The sequence below is a fragment of the Periophthalmus magnuspinnatus genome, chromosome 1, assembly GCF_009829125.3.
Source record: "Periophthalmus magnuspinnatus isolate fPerMag1 chromosome 1, fPerMag1.2.pri, whole genome shotgun sequence".
In the NCBI taxonomy this organism is placed as follows: Eukaryota; Metazoa; Chordata; class Actinopteri; order Gobiiformes; family Gobiidae; genus Periophthalmus; species Periophthalmus magnuspinnatus.
In genome coordinates this window covers 31,892,703-31,908,619 of record NC_047126.1, presented here as the reverse complement: position 1 = coordinate 31,908,619, position 15,917 = coordinate 31,892,703, and the positions used below count along the sequence as shown (strand labels likewise).

The following is a 15,917-nucleotide window of genomic DNA, read 5'->3' as shown; positions in this document are numbered from 1 at the left end:
CACAGACACAGCACAGAGCAGTGTACCTGAGACACCTGTCCTCTAAACCCCGCCCTGGTGCTCTCGTGCTGTGGGGCTCGCCACTCCCTGAGTTTCCATGTCCCGGCTCCTCTGGTCCCGCCTCCTCCGCCCTGCCCGCCCTGTCCGGCCCTGGAGAGAGCGAGGTTAGCTTGGTGTGCTCCCGGACGTCTCCTCTTCTCCACTTTAGTTCATCTTTACATGTTTCATGTGCTGACTTTTCAGTTTTTTTGCGTGTTTTAAGTTCTCGTGTAGATTCTCAGGACAGCACCATTTAGGCCTCACCTCTGGAGGGACATTGACACTAAGGTAAGGCTAAAACACGCTCATTTACTCGCACAACAGGTGTCACGGGAATGAACGAGCACTGAAACTCTGTCTGTCTGTCAAGGACACAGGACCAAAACAGTATTATTATGAGCCTTATTAACTGTAAGAGCTGTGTTTGTTACCCCCCGGAGCTCAGTGTCAGGTGCGACGGTCCAAACCAGAAGACACAGAGACAGACAAGGGACAGAGACAGACACAGGTGGAGCCGTGCTGCGTTCACGGCCCGCACGGAGTGGAGTAACACCAGTGTAAGAGCGGGCTCCTTCTGCAGGACAGACTTACACAAGGACAGGTTTTATCTTCATTTAACCGGTTTTGCGGGGGTTCTTGGTCCATTAGGCGTCACTTCACTTCATTTATTTTAACAGAAACTAAAGAGCCGCACATATCCTCCTCCGCAGCAGGAGTTAGCGCCAGATCAACGTTTACCCGAAATCATGTAGCTAATCTGTTATTTCACAACTCTGTTTAGTCAGTTTATGTCTTATTCTCTGTCCCGATGAAGACACCCGTGTCCAAAGGTAATGTGTTAAGTGTGTTTCATTCAGCGGTCAAATTTCAACGTACAGTTACCAATTTTATAGATGTGTGCGTTTAAAGGAGTGTCACAGACTGAGCCATGAGTTTAACAGAGTTTAACTTCCACCAGAGTCTGATAAATACTGCTTTGTTTTCTTGTTTTGTTTTCTGTTTGACTTCAGGCCTGTCTGGCTGGATAGTGTGTAAGATGGTGAATATGTTTTATAAGGTCTGTGTATTAATCAAGCAGTTGTCTATAGTTGTCATAATGTGTTTTCCATCAAAATGCTGATGAGGCTTGAGTAAATAAGGGCACACACTGAGACCATGTTGCCATTATAAACAGTCTTGTGTTTCTCATGTGAAAGTGAAGTGTCCTGACACTTTCAGTGGGCTTGGATCACAGCTTGTAATGAATGAAAAAATACATAATTACGTCACTAATTACAGGAATAAAAGGTTTGGTCTTAAAATCCCATTCAAGCATTCCCCTTCAATCTCAAGAGTGCAAAGTGTGGCTGTATATCACTGATTGGCTCACGCTGATAACCTTGTCTTTCTCTAAAGTTTGTTTACTTCAGTCAAGTACTCCTAGATATTTCTGTATTGCAGAAGGTAAAAAATGCATTTGTGATAGAGGAAATGGCATTTTCAGATAATGTATCAGAAGCCAAAGTAGATTTTGCAGCACTCCTGGCTGTGACCCAAGAGTTAAGGTGAACTTGATTTCAGACCGTCACGTATGACCATTCTTTCCTTTTGACTAGTGAACACTCAGACCCTACATTGTGCTTTTGGCAAATACTCCCTGACTAAGGTAACTCGTTGACAGTATGAAGTCTGTAGCCTGTGCCAGCACCTCCAGGAAGTTGCCCTGATGCTGTCACACACTGCGAGATCTCTCTCTGCCCTCTCTTTGTTTTAGTACTCCAATAGAACATTTTAGAAGATGATTCTTTTTAAGTTTTTTGTTCTCTACTTGATGACTATATGCCTCATGTTACTGAGATACTGTATCATTTTAGCATCTTAGTCATACTTGCGTCTTAAGTCATAAGTCAAATCATTTCATTGTAGAATGGATAAAGAAATATTTTTGTTTGTGACTCAAGGCTGTTTGGAAGATTACACTGAATATTTGTCTTCTATTTTTTCAGTCATTTTGCAGCCTTTTTAAATAACATAGTTTTATTATAGCACTGAGTATTGCAATAAAAATAGAATCTGCTGTTCACCAGTGACACAATAACTCTAAAGGATAATCCCAGAAGACCCTTTTTCTAAATGTACAATATTGTTACAAATATTAGCTGCAAACATAAAAAGCAGAATTTAAGTAGTTAGCTGGAATCTATAATGAGGTATGAGAGTTATGTATTGCTCATATCCCCAGTAGAGCAACACAATGGTACTTATGATAAATAATGAGTCTAAAACTATTCTTCCATCTTTAATTTAGTAGTAATTATTACTATCATTATTATTATTACTATTATCATTATTATTAATTCTTCTAATCATACATAACACTAGTATAGTGCTTTTCATGATTAGCATATTCTGAAACACAGATTTTTTGACATGCCTTAAACCTGTGTAATCATGTAATATTGCGTCCCATTATGCCTTAACTTAGCTGACCCCACCCATTTTTCTTATTCTCTTAATTCATTTAATCAGATAATTCTCCAGCCCTCCCTGTGCGCAGCGTAACCAGACTCTTTTGTTGGTAACTTTAGTCATCGTGCATCACAGTTCTCCGTAGACAGCGGCTGGTTTCTATAGCTACGGTCAACAGTCTGGCCCGCGAAGTGTTTGTAATGCTATATCCTCTGGACATTGCTAAACAAGATGGCGGCTACGTTAAGTCTCTTTTCAGACTACAGCTGTTTGTGAGAGTCACCGGACACAGGTGGTAGATATAACACATAATCTTAGAGATGCTATCACCTCCTATCAGCAAACGATATGGACCACAGTCTATCTGTATGCTTAAGTCATGCAAAAATACTCCAAAATATACGTTATAATGGTAAGATTGCATTCAAAACTAAATTTCATGGTTGCAAATTTCAGGTTAGCAAATTATAAAGAAGTTGTGTTTCTTAGTTCCCTCATCATGACAACTAACCAGCAGTGTTTCCCATTACTACAGCAGACTATGGTGGCCTCCTGTAGTCTACAACTCTGCCTCATTGCCTAAAAACAACCTGTACTATGTTGGCATAACAAAATTACATTCATTGTATTATCATAACCTGGATAAGAGACTACACTGGTCAAAAATGGTTAAAGATGTAATATAGGCAGTAAGTGTCATCTACACTCCACATACTGAATGAGATTAAATTCAAATGAAATTATTAGTACCACCATAATCTTAACAAAATCTATGGAAACACTGACCGGTGTGCAGTAAACCTGGGTTGTAGTTCTTGAGTCATTTAGTATCATATGATGTCATGGATTCAGTGTAATAATTCACAGGTTTTAATAATGTGACAGTCAGCTAAATTATCCTGAAGTGATTCAAGTCATAACCCCAAGATGTATGTCTGATTCATCATCAGGCCAGGGCAAAATGTGAAAAAAATTAAAATACCCCCCCCCCCACACACTGATAAATCTAACATTTTGATTAGATTTTATTTCCTGTTTTTAAAAACAAAATAGAAATATTATTGATTGAGATAGATTTTAAAAATACACACAATGCAATATTTTCATCAGTGCCATTTAGCACAACAAATAATCACATTTCTTCCTGCACAGTCTGAACCACATGCTCTCACAGACAGAAGACAGGCTGTAGACCTCTCTATTTAAAAATCACAACCATTGACAATTAGACATGATCTTTCTCTTAATTGCTCAGCCCTATTTATCAAATTGCTATGTCTCGTCTTATTGGTGTTCTAACTGGTATTTCTGGATGCATTTCAATGTATTTGGCACTTCTAACATAATGGTGGTTTAATAATTAGGGCAGCCTGATAAGGTTTCTTTGTGTTGTCTTTGTGAACAGAGGCAGACTGACGCTGGTGCTGCCCACACCAGGACAGTGTTTGCTCTGCTCAGAGTGAACAGCTACACAGCTCAACACAGAGGGTTATTTGACAAAGGAGTTTCTAATACACATACTGTACAATTCATCATTTGTAATGCAGCTGATAATTTCATTCCCTCTTTAAACAACAAAGCAGGCACGTTTAATAGTATTATCTTGATGGCTGCTTACATGTGCCTGAAAAGGTGTGCTGTGTGTAATGCATTGCACTGGCTCAGTACAGTGTGCCTTGCTATTGTTTAATATGAGTCTTGTTTTTTTCCAATTTCAGCCATGCATCTGCCTTCACCTGTGCTGCTGTTCCTCACCCTGCTGGTGTGGGGCTCCTCATCGTGGGCAGGGAAAGTCATTGTGGTCCCGCCTATCATGTTTGAGTCGCACCTGTACATCTTCAAGACTTTAGCCACGGCTCTGCACCAAGAGGGCCATGAGACGCACTTCTTGGTATCAGAAGGTCGAGAGATCCCACCCTCACCTTACTACCATTTACAGCGCTACCCAGGGATTTTTAACAGCAGCTCTGCAGACTCTTTCCTCCAGTCCAAAGTCAACAACATCTTCTCTGGTCGCTTGACTTTCCTGGAGCTCTTTGACATCCTGGATCACTACTCTCAGAACTGTGACGCTGTGGTGGGCAGTGTGGAGGTCATGACCCGCCTCAAAGAAGCCCAATTTGACCTGCTGCTGGTGGACCCCAATGAGATGTGTGGGTTTGTGATCGCTCACATCCTGGGGGTTCAGTATGCTGTCTTTGGAACAGGCCTGTGGTATCCTGCAGAGGCGGGCGCCCCAGCTCCTCTCTCCTATGTCCCAGAATTCAACTCTCTGCTCACAGACCGCATGACATTACTGGAGCGAATCACCAACACTGCTGTTTACCTGGTGCAGCGCATCGGTGTCCAGTACATAGCTCTTCCAAAGTATGACCGTATCATGAAGAAATATGGCGTCCAGCCTCAGGTGGCCATGACCGACCTGGTGCAGGGCAGTCGGCTGTGGATGCTGTGCACTGACTTGGCTCTAGAGTTCCCCCGGCCCACCCTGCCACACGTGGTCTACATCGGAGGTATCCTCACCAAGCCACCCAGCCCCCTGCCCGAGGTCAGTGATCTCACACACACACAGAGCATACACATCTCATTGGACAAAAATTTGTAACGCGTACACAATAACTACGGTAATCATAAACATACTGTCAGTAAACATAAGAGGAAACTGGAAGTCAATCTCCTTTAGGTTGTTGCTTCAGGCATCACTTTGAAATACATTCATTTTATTGTCTTTTACTTACCAGGACCATCATTGTTTTGTCTATATAAGCTGAGATTTGGTTATTTTTGTAAATGATCTGGGTGTCCTTTTTTTATTGTTTGGAGTTAACCAGACACAAAAGGAGCGTGCATTGGGAAAGCTGAATTGATTTAGAGCAGATAGCGGAGGGCGTGATGGAGGCAGAGGCCTATGGTGATGACCTGGGCACATCCACAGCACAGAGCCCTGGTATCTGCTGTGGGGGGTGCTGGAATGCCACTTGAGCCAATAGGGCGCATTGTGCAAGTTGTGTGGAAGGAGTTCTAATGGAAGTGCAGGGAGAAGGCGTCCATTGTCCCGGAGCAGGTCGCGGGCACAGAGAGAGACACAGGCCACACTGAGGCTCTGTGTGGGGTCAGTGAGGCTGCGCTGTGGGGACACAGTGGGACAGTGTGCTGCTGCAGCTGGGGCCGGCTCTGCGTCTCCCCATTTGTCCTCTAACCATCAGCGGATATGACCTACTTTACCCTGGAACACCCTTCACCCTGCTTTAGACCTATGTCATGTCTCACATCTCTTTCTGCCACTTGATACACATCTAATGATTATTAAATAGCTATTTCCCGGAATGCCAACAGCTTTTGTGAGTCCGGTGCTTGCAGGGTTTGATATATATCTTTCCAGAATAAAACACTCATGAGCAAACATTCTCCATGCCCTAATGCAGCATGTTTTTACAACAACAACAACATAAATATGCTTTCTAATTATTAAACAGATTGACAGATTGCTATAACATGTATAGGCTAGTTATAAATGTAATGAAATAAATAGTTTGAAAAAAAACAAAAACAACAACCAACACTCATGCTTGGACTGCCTCATACATTTCAAAAGCACTTGACCCACCCAGTATGGACATTTGACATTTGCTTGGATACCACAGGTCTATTGTTCACAGATGTCCGTTGTATACTTCTGTTTATGTAAAGTTAAAGCTAGGTACTGGATTTTCAGACCTAAAAAGAGGAAGCTGGTATTTAAATCTATCTAACTCTTTCCCAGTGCTCACAAACCCTTTGGCATATGTCTAGTGTTTTTATGTATGAACTTTTGGGTGTGTCCCCAGCTTTAGGACTGCTTTTTCACAGCAGTCTGATTTTGTCACAAAGAGCTAAATATAGTAATAATCTATGGGGTAAAAAAATATACACAAATAAAGTTGAGTAACTCTAAACTTTAATGTTGATTTGTTGTTCACACTTTATCCCCTCATGTTTCTCAGGATTTCGAGGCCTGGGTGAATGACACTGCGGAGCATGGCTTTGTGGTGGTGTCTTTTGGAGCTGGGGTGAAGTACCTTTCCCATGACATTGCACACAAACTGGCTGGAGCTCTGGCCCGACTGCCACAGCGTGTGGTTTGGAGGTAATGCACTAGCCGAACCTTTGTTGATTTTCACACTGTATTGAGTGTCCAGATCACAATCTTTGAAAGCTTTTCTAACTTGGGCCACTCCTGTATGAATGAGCAAATCCACAAAATAATCATCTTGAACTGAATTCTACACACAGTAATCTATTTTAGGTCGTATAAACCCGCAGCTTCTGGTACATCACAAATACAGAGTCTGCTGTTAAATAAATATACTGACAGGATTGGGTTTTTATTGTTAGTTGTTGCTGACTTTAGATTTCAAACACACTTATCACTATAATTAGAGGGAATCATTTACCCAGAGTTCCATAGTAGTGACCTATTAAGAATAAACACCTCTTAAATACAGATGAATGACTATAGAGCTACTTTGGCTTAGAAATGCATGTTTTCACATGTTTTCAGTTATTTGTGTTGTGTTCCAGTTGCTCTGCAAAAACAGTACCAGTGTAAAAAAACAGGGTGTTTCTGACTGAATATCCCACTCTCAGGCTCACTTATCTATAAGCATTTAGTGTCGCTGAGTTAATGTTTCATAAGGCTGTGTGCACTCTGCGCTTGCCCTGTGAGCAAACAGTAAAAACTCAAAGTGATGTCATCTTTGAGCTTTGATGCAGTGCAGTGCTTGGTTCCCAGGTCCTTGAAGCCCTGTTTGTACTGGAGAGTAACAGCCCCCCCACAGTATTAATATTGTGGGCCTCCTGACTGTAATGATAGAGCTCATTTACTTCACTGGGTCTGTGTAAAAAGCAGCACTCCTCATGGCCTCGACTTAAAAGGATTATTGGTCATCAAATGTCATATATAATGTCTTTTCCTATATCATGCTACAAATAATGTAATAGGCTCTGTGCACAGCAGCCATGGATCTATTAAAATAACTGGATAGGGTGTTGCTGCTTAGAGCTGTCTAGTGTTGGCTTAGTGGCCACTCATTGGTACAGCAGCGAAAAAATCCCTCCTGCCCAGAAAGGATTTTTCTCACAGAGCACAATGTGATCACAAATTGCTCGTGTTCAGCTGACGGGGCACCTACAGATTTCACAAAGGTCCAGTTTTGTGGCTATTTTTACCTATTTTCAGATAATGAACTTTTTCTCAGCTTCGTCTGTTGTCTTAAACGCTTTTTAATTGTTAGCTTCAGCTACACCCCATGTCTGCTCTAGTTAACTCAAGCGCTTATTGGTTAGAGCGATGACATAGTAGAACATGAACGAGCATGTGAGCGATGTGAACCAGCCAAACTGTCATGAATGAGCCACAGGTTTAGAGCATGGTTCAGAAGTGCCCTGGAAGTATAAACATTATAATTTATAATTTGTAATTTATAATTTATTTATTATTCCCTTCCCTTTGTGGCTGCTCCGTTTGTTTTTCTCGCTCATGTCTCATGGTGGGTACAAATTTTCAATATGTGCACGGCCCATAGACTTCAATGAGTGGCCATGTTTAGACGCACTTGACAGCAGCATGCTACCATGTTTAGACGCACTTGACAGCAGCATGCTAGCTAGCTCACTGTGTCTCAAAAATGACAGTTACTTTTATTAAAATCAGAAAACATGAAATAAAAATAAAGACTACCCAGTTATTTTTATATGTAGAATACTTAGTATAGTGGTGTTGTTTTAATTTATAATTTATTATGTCTCAATATTAGCATTAGCATTAGCATTGAGGCTCAAACATTTCTCTTTCTAAACACAGAAGTGTCCTCGCTGAAGTATTCATCTCATTTGTAAAGTATTTAACGTGTTGTCATGACATCCGCCCACAGCTCTCTGTCCACCCACTTATCTTTTAAATATTTATTCATTTTAGTGTGACTGGTCAAAAACCTCACAGAGAGAAAACTGGACAGGAAGTAGTGATGCTAACACTGAGGTTACACTATTGTGCACAGAACCGATTAACCATTGAAGGAATTGGTAGTTTTTGCACCACACTTTCTGGTGTTGGGCAAGAGACTGATTTCCCTATTGTTCACAGTGTACTTTGTGCATTTACCTTTTGGCTATTTCATGGCAAATGTTTAATAGTGTAAAGTGTGTTGGGTCCATGTGCCTGTCCTGAGCCCAGTGTAGGCTGCTTGTTCTCAGTATGCCTGGTCATCATTTTAAATACATTGTTGCACATTGCACCCATTGCCACAGGTCAACTCAAAAGAAAGCATTCTTACAGTCAGATGTAACGGAAATGAGGGGAGCAAAAGTATGGGATTGTGCAAGATGAATCGTTTCATTGATAATCGTCTGCTTGAATGTAGGCTTTCAGTACAAGTACAGTGAATTGATGCTTTGTCAGAAAGAGATGATTATATTGGCTAAATGGGTCTCATATTGTTGTATACATAATATATTTTTGTGTGTAACTGTAGCAAACATTTAGCTTAAAGTTAAATGTGCATAAATGCTAAGCAGTAATATGCTAATATTATCCTAAAAAAAAAAATCTATTTGTTTTTGCTGTTTTATTAAGTATATAACCAAAACAAAAGGGGGAAGATGAAAGATTTTCATTTCTGTTTTCATGATGAACCTCTTTTTACGTTTTCTCTCTACAGATTCTCTGGAGTCCCACCTCGTAACCTTGGCAACAACACCAAGCTGGTAGACTGGATGCCTCAGAATGACCTTTTAGGTGCGTTTATAGTTACAAAATTACAGTTTTTGACACATAAAATAGTTGTTGATGTTCTCTTTCAATATATCTATAGACCTATCTGACACTATTCACACACTTACCAAACCTGATTTTATCAGCCCAGCTGCAAGTTATGACACATAATTGATATGTTTTTTATGAGTTGTTTCATATTAGGTGCAAGCTTATTCAACCTTTCACGTTGATTGTGTAAGCCATTCTCACTAAAAAGAGTAGAAATAAATAATTTCTTTCTATCATTCATTTGTAAATCATTTTGAAATCAAAATCTTCTTGCACAAAATTTGTTATGAAGTTACTTTGTGCAGTTACTGTGTCATTAAGCCTTTTAAAATATAAATGCTAACAGCACATTAAAAAGTGTACTGTGTAATTTGTGTGGTGGAAATCCTCGTTAATCATACATCCTTACTAGCTTTTCCATAGACCAGTCCTGTAACTTGGCCTGGTGGTGTCACCTGAAATGAGATAAATAGTTTTTATGGCAGCCCCACCTGTGTTTGCTAATTTAGATTATGACATAGCAATGTGGAAGAACAGGTACATTTGAAATTCAAACAAATTCTATTACAACGGATGGAAATCAGCGTTTGGCTATCATCCGGTGTGTTTATGTTCATGTTGTATCATGTCTGTTCATTAGCATGCATTGGCCCAATCAAATAAATAAATAAATATTAATCCTCTGTCCAGGCCATGCCAACACCAGGGCTTTTCTGAGCCACGGTGGTCTCAACAGCATCTACGAGGCCATGTACCATGGGGTCCCTGTGGTGGGCGTCCCTCTGTTTGGAGACCACTATGACACAATGACACGAGTAGCGGCCAAAGGCATGGGCATCATGCTGCACTGGAAGTCAATGAGTGAAGATGACCTGTACACCGCACTCACAAGTGTCATCAAAGATTCCAAGTATGTGCTGTAGTCTGGCCTCATCACCATCATCACTGAGGTGTGAGGAAAAGCAGAGTGAACTAAAGCTATGTCTCTTTCAGGTACCGTGAGCAGGCGCGCCTCCTCTCCATCATTCACAAGGACCAGCCCGGCCACCCGGTCACCAGGGCTGTATACTGGATCTGCTACATCCTGCGGCACAACGGGGCCAATCACCTCCGCGCCGCTGTGTATGATGTGTCTGTGTACCAGTACTTCCTCTTAGATGTGGTCCTCACTGTAGGCGCTGCGGGAACATTCCTCATATTTGCACTGTCCCGAATAAGCCGACTTCTGAGGGGAAAAGCCACACATGTGAAGAGAAGAGGAGCTGGTGCCAGTGGAGAGGAAAGTTTGATGAATGGACACTGCCACAGTGAAACACTGGTCAACGGCAAACACAAACGTAATGGTTCCATAAAAAGTGAAAAGAAGAGCAATTAATACTTCAGTCGGCCACGAGGAGCGGGGAGGACGTGGCCCAAAGACACTGCTCTAGCGTTGCTTTAATGGTTTGCAAAAAGTTTGAAGACAAAACTGCAGTTCAAATCTCTGCATCAAAAGGTCTCTGCTCCTCCTAAATGTCATCCTGTAGGATGCAGTGCTTTGTGAGGTCTGTGGATTTGTGAGTGAGACAAAATAAACCTTAACAGCAGCAGCTACAGCTCCACAAAACTAATTAGGAAAGTTGCTGAGGATACAACACATTGGAGAAAACGGTGTCTGCACTTTCTCTCTGACAGCTTCCCTGATGTCTTCTTGTTTCCTCACAGAGGAGGCAAGTTCAGAGCGCCAATTTTCTTTCATCAGAATTAAAAGTATAACTGGAATCCTTTGAATTTTAACTTAATTTAAACCGCAAACACTGTTTCAGATCAGTAGATGGCACATTGTAAATAGAGGTTAAATCTATTTATTATTTCTGTACAAAGTCTTTCTTGCTTATTCTTTTTAAAAATAATTTATTTTGTTTTCTCAGTTGTTATGGCAGTACATGCCCACCTCTCAGTTAAGGTTAGCATTGTTGTGTTCTGTTATTGAGAGCAGCAGCTAGAGCACATAGATCCACAGTATTCATGGTGCACGGTGGTCCTCATTTCAATTTGAATTATCTTGTAATAAAGAAATATTTTTCACACAGTGACTGCATTCTAGTCAGAAAAACTAGGTTTGGCCCTTTACTGTGAACATTGTTGGATTGTATTGTGTTCATCGGATGATGGGAAGGCACTAACTACCACGGATACTGTGGATTTCTACAACCAAAACAAAATGATCTTGAAACTGAAGCCATTTTAATATCCTCTAACACTCTATTTTCTAATTAGCACATCACTTGATTGCCATTGTCATGGTTATTTGTTTTGTTGCAAGTGTTAAATTAAACTGAAGTAAGACTTGTTGGAGTAAATAATTTCAGATTTGAATGAGGGTGTAAAATAGTTCATAAAAAAATTTTGTAATGGAAATTTCTTGATTCTTAATGTATGCCCAATGATTTTAGAACAAATAGAGTAAATAGTTAGTGCACAGAGTGTAAATTTTGTTTCAGTGGCTTCACTTGTCTCCTCTCCTGCCAGCATTAAGATGCCATGTGTTAATTCTTAATGCAGATCAAGCAGAGGTGGCAAGCACAGCAAAGATGCTCCAATCTCTCGCCAAATGCATTGAAGTGGCTGAAAAGAGATTATTCAACACCTTGAGCGTGCATGGCCACCCAAAGGCACACACTCTTCTACATGAATAGATTCAGCTTTCATACTCTGTGAGCTGTCAAAATGGCTGAGAACAACCTAACCCAGCTGACACTAAAAGGACTCCACTGCATACTTGAATCTTTACCTCACCATCCTCAAAACAGCTGGGAATCAAAGGGTTGTTCCCATCAGTCACTTAAGCTATGAGCAGAGTCTAGATAAAGCAGCTTTTTCTCAGTATTCGTTGTGAGCTCGTATCCTTTGCTCTCTTACATGTGATGTGTATTTTATTTCTTTATCCCTTTATGAAGCCTTTGAAAGGGCACTGTCTCATGCATTTTGTCACCCTGTTTTTACATTTTGTGTATTGCGCTGACACATGTGTTCCCCTTTAGTTCTTTTATCCTTGTAGTTTTTAAACTTGATAGCTTTATTTACCTTTTTTAGATTTTTATTTCTAGGTTATACAATTCTCCAAATTGATTGATGTAAGAGTCCCATTGTTGTACATAGAACAGTGTAAAAAAAATACTAATTCTCAATTAAAAAAACCTTTGCAGAAGCCATTGTCACTTATTTTATTATGCAGTTAATGATCTATCCAAAAAACGTTTTAACAAAGGTCTGAAGATCCATGTTTTGTGGCCTGACTGGTTCAATATTGCACTTGAAGCTGCAGTGTCACTTTGATAGGGGATGTATAGGCTTTCTGCAGCGGGAGGTTTTACAGGTATCAAATGGTAGAAAAAGTAGCCTAGTGCAAAGCCACATGCACATAGATAGGGTTATCTAATGTTGTATGCTAGCACAGAGTGAGGCGGGGTAACAGAACACCCGGGCCGCCGCTCTGGCTCGCTCACTGGCCCTGTTAATTATTCATGCAGCCTGCAGGGGCCCACAGACCTCTCACACACAAAGTCAAAAGCATCTAGCAATGTTTAATTTACCTTTGTGAAGTTGTTTTCTTTTGTTGTCGCCATTGGCCAAATTGGGTCCTGTTTGGTTGGCTGGTTTGGTGAGACAGAAGGAAAAAAGCAGACATTTATGATATCTCGCTCTTACCCCTCACTTTTTGTGTCAGTGCTGTAGTCAAGTCATCTTTTCCAAGTCCGAGTCACTTTCAAATAGAGATGTCAAGATTATTTGTTTAATTGATGATCGTGATTATACTGAAAGTCACAATATAAAGTCAATGTCAATCTAAAAATGAGAATCGTTTAATCCAAGTAAGTTATTTCAATTCAATATATACTCCAAAAAAGCCTAGTTTAGTCTTAGCTTAGTCAGCCTAAAATACTTTGGCATGGCGGTGTCATTAATAGTGTTTAATCACAAGTCATAATGTTTTTCCTCAATAACCGTAGCACTAAAATTTCATTTATTTTAGCAGATTATTTTTCCAGACCATGGTTTAGTTTGTTTTCATACCTGACAGTTCACTGCTCACTAATGCTCTTTCTCTTCCTCTGATCGTTCTCCTTGATGTTGCTGTGACATGTTCAGTCAGCTGATTTAAACAGGTTTTTCTACAGGTGGAGGCAGGACGACAGCGCCACCTGCAGTCCGACTTCTTCATGACAGCATCCCAGGTGTGTGAGAGCAAAAAGGCCCCCTCGTCCTGGTTTAAAATCGTTTCTGTTTCGATTGCCTCTTTAATCCAGCGACGATGTTTGTTGTCCTCAGTCTGAATGATGTTTGCTTTGTCCTAGTCCATAAAAAAGTCCATGGTTCTGTCTTTTACAATGATCAGAAACGGTTGATTTCACTTGCTTCTATTCTGTGTTTTGTCGCTCATGTTGCTGTTTCCTTCTCACATTCTGTCACATGTTCATTTTTCCGTGTACTAAAAGCCCTCCTTGTTTCCCGATGTATATTTTATCCCAAGACATTCAGGGTTTTTCATATATGACATTCTGTATGGTTTTACTGATGTGTTTATATTGCGTTTTGTCATTTCCCTCTGCATTTATTTCATTTTTACTCTCACACACCTGGGATAGTGTCCTGTAGAAGTCGGACTGCAGATGGCGCTGTTGTCCTGCCTTCACTGACAGAAAGACAGTACCAAAACCTGGTTAAATCAGCCGACCTGATGCTTCACAGCAGCATCATGTGACCACTTTGAAGAAAAGTCCTAACTGTCAAGTATGAAAACAAGAATCTGGAAAAATAATTGTTAAAATAAGTTAACGGAAAACCAGATGAACCTCATTATACTACAAAATGTGATATTGTGAAATCCCTGCTCAAATACTCATTATTCAAGCCCACATAGAAAGTATTTTTGGCAATAAAAAAAGCATGTAGCCTAAATTAATACATCCAAGATAAGTTTAAATCCATAGACTACTGTGAAACATTCCAGGCAGAGATTCAACATCTTCATGGAAATGTCACATATCACATTACTGTTTAGTCTCACGATCCTGTACTGTGTTTCTGGTGTGGGCTAGTCTACATTTTACTGCATACTTCACAGCTTAAAGGCTTAATATTATCAGGAGCCATTAGCCACTGCTGAAATTCCTCCTTTGCACAAGACCAAAGTGGCAGATGTGCTGAAAGTTTGACTAGAGGGTGTATGCTAATCTTCAGGTCTCTGACACGATTGTATTCACCAAACAGGAATTCTGCTCAGAGCTAGGCCAAATATAATGGTTAAACCTACGACCAGTGGGTTCAACATCTCAGATAATTGTTTTCAAGGGCTTAAAATGTGGCGAAGAGTTCAAATTTTAATAGCCTGGTGTTTCTGATACTCAAATATTGTATGTAACTAGTACTTCTACTGTTGATTCACTTTCAAAACCATAACCGCTACTCTTTTCCACTTGTTTGGGGGCTATTGCCTTGTCAGTATTGCGCACAGGTTTCTTAGTGCACCTTTAATCGCCTAATGGGAAGATTAGAGGCTTCATGATGGCCCACTATAATCTCATTTAAATGGCCTCAAAAGGAGTGTATTGTAAAGATAGTCGTCACAGCCGCTTCTATTTAGGTAAAATATTTCACTTATAGTTTTATCGACGTGTTCTGGTCTTGATAACACACTAAACAAAGCTCATTTGTAACATTTGTACCACAGTTTATAGTTTATGTGTTTATGTTGTAGTTTCACAGCTTGCCCACTAGAGGGTAGTAGCATCACATTACTCACAGTGGAGGCAAACGTTGTCTACAATTGTGACGTCACTTCTCTCTTTTTTTCTTATCTCAAAAATAACCGACCTGTTGATTTAATAAGAAGCGACTCGATAAAAAAATCAGAGTGCACTTCTGTGTAAGAGGCCTGTGTCATTTGGGGTTAGCTGAGCCTGAGAAAATAACTTGGATCTATTTTAATATACATGTTTTATAGACATAGATCTGCTGTATCTCTTGTTCAATCAGCTTTAAAATGTGCACTTCACTGTGCGACCTTGCTGCTCGTCACCATAGATATGTCATGTGTTATGCTAAGTCAATGCCTTGCTGCGGAGCATTCCAGGCAACATCTCCATGGAGACAAGTAAGATAGCTGACTCTGCTAGAAAAGTTACATAGTGCACTATTAATTCATTAAGCTTTTGTTTCATGTCAAATAATTACAAATAATAATACTAAGAGGCTGTTATTATAGTATTGACTGGGACATTTTAACATTTCGCCTTTTTTAAGTGAAGGGAGGCATCTGTTTTTAAAAAATCCATGCAGGCACCAGCTCAAGTTGCCTACATTTGTAAAAAAAAATATTGGCCTAAGGGGAAAAGATAGTCCTCCTTCCACCAAATCCCAAATAAATATTTAAAATGTCATTATTATTATGTGATGTGCTGGTCTGTGTCCTACGAGTGTTGTGTATCTGTTTGTCAGACAGTTTGGGATGGATGGAGCCCTGTCACTGCGTCGCCATGGAGATAAGAGAAGCCTGACAGCCACAGCGGGAGAATGACAGCTTTTATATCAATCATCCCGACTCGTGTGCGCACGTGGGTGTGTAAGTTATGGGCTGAGGAAAGGG

The 15,917-nt window shown here is 40.4% G+C and overlaps 1 protein-coding gene across 1 annotated transcript; it reads left to right on the top strand.

Moving 5' to 3' along the window:
* The first annotated feature begins 142 nt into the window (after positions 1–142).
* ugt8 (UDP glycosyltransferase 8) lies at positions 143–12,477 on the top strand. The gene is made up of 6 exons (XM_033969907.2): positions 143–327; positions 4,206–5,035; positions 6,471–6,613; positions 9,186–9,262; positions 9,980–10,199; positions 10,283–12,477. The coding sequence occupies exons 2-6, from the start codon at positions 4,208–4,210 to the stop codon at positions 10,662–10,664; spliced, it is 1,650 nt and encodes a 549-aa protein (XP_033825798.1). The 5' UTR covers positions 143–327; positions 4,206–4,207; the 3' UTR covers positions 10,665–12,477.
* Positions 12,478–15,917: the final 3,440 nt, after the last annotated feature.

Excerpts from the sequence above, each read along its gene's own strand:
- ugt8 (XM_033969907.2), top strand. The coding sequence starts at position 4,208 with ATGCATCTGCCTTCACCTGTGCTGCTGTTCCTCACCCTGCTGGTGTGG. Across the intron at positions 5,036-6,470 it reads CACCCAGCCCCCTGCCCGAG|GATTTCGAGGCCTGGGTGAA; the intron begins GTCAGTGATCTC and ends CATGTTTCTCAG. Across the intron at positions 10,200-10,282 it reads AGTGTCATCAAAGATTCCAA|GTACCGTGAGCAGGCGCGCC; the intron begins GTATGTGCTGTA and ends TGTCTCTTTCAG.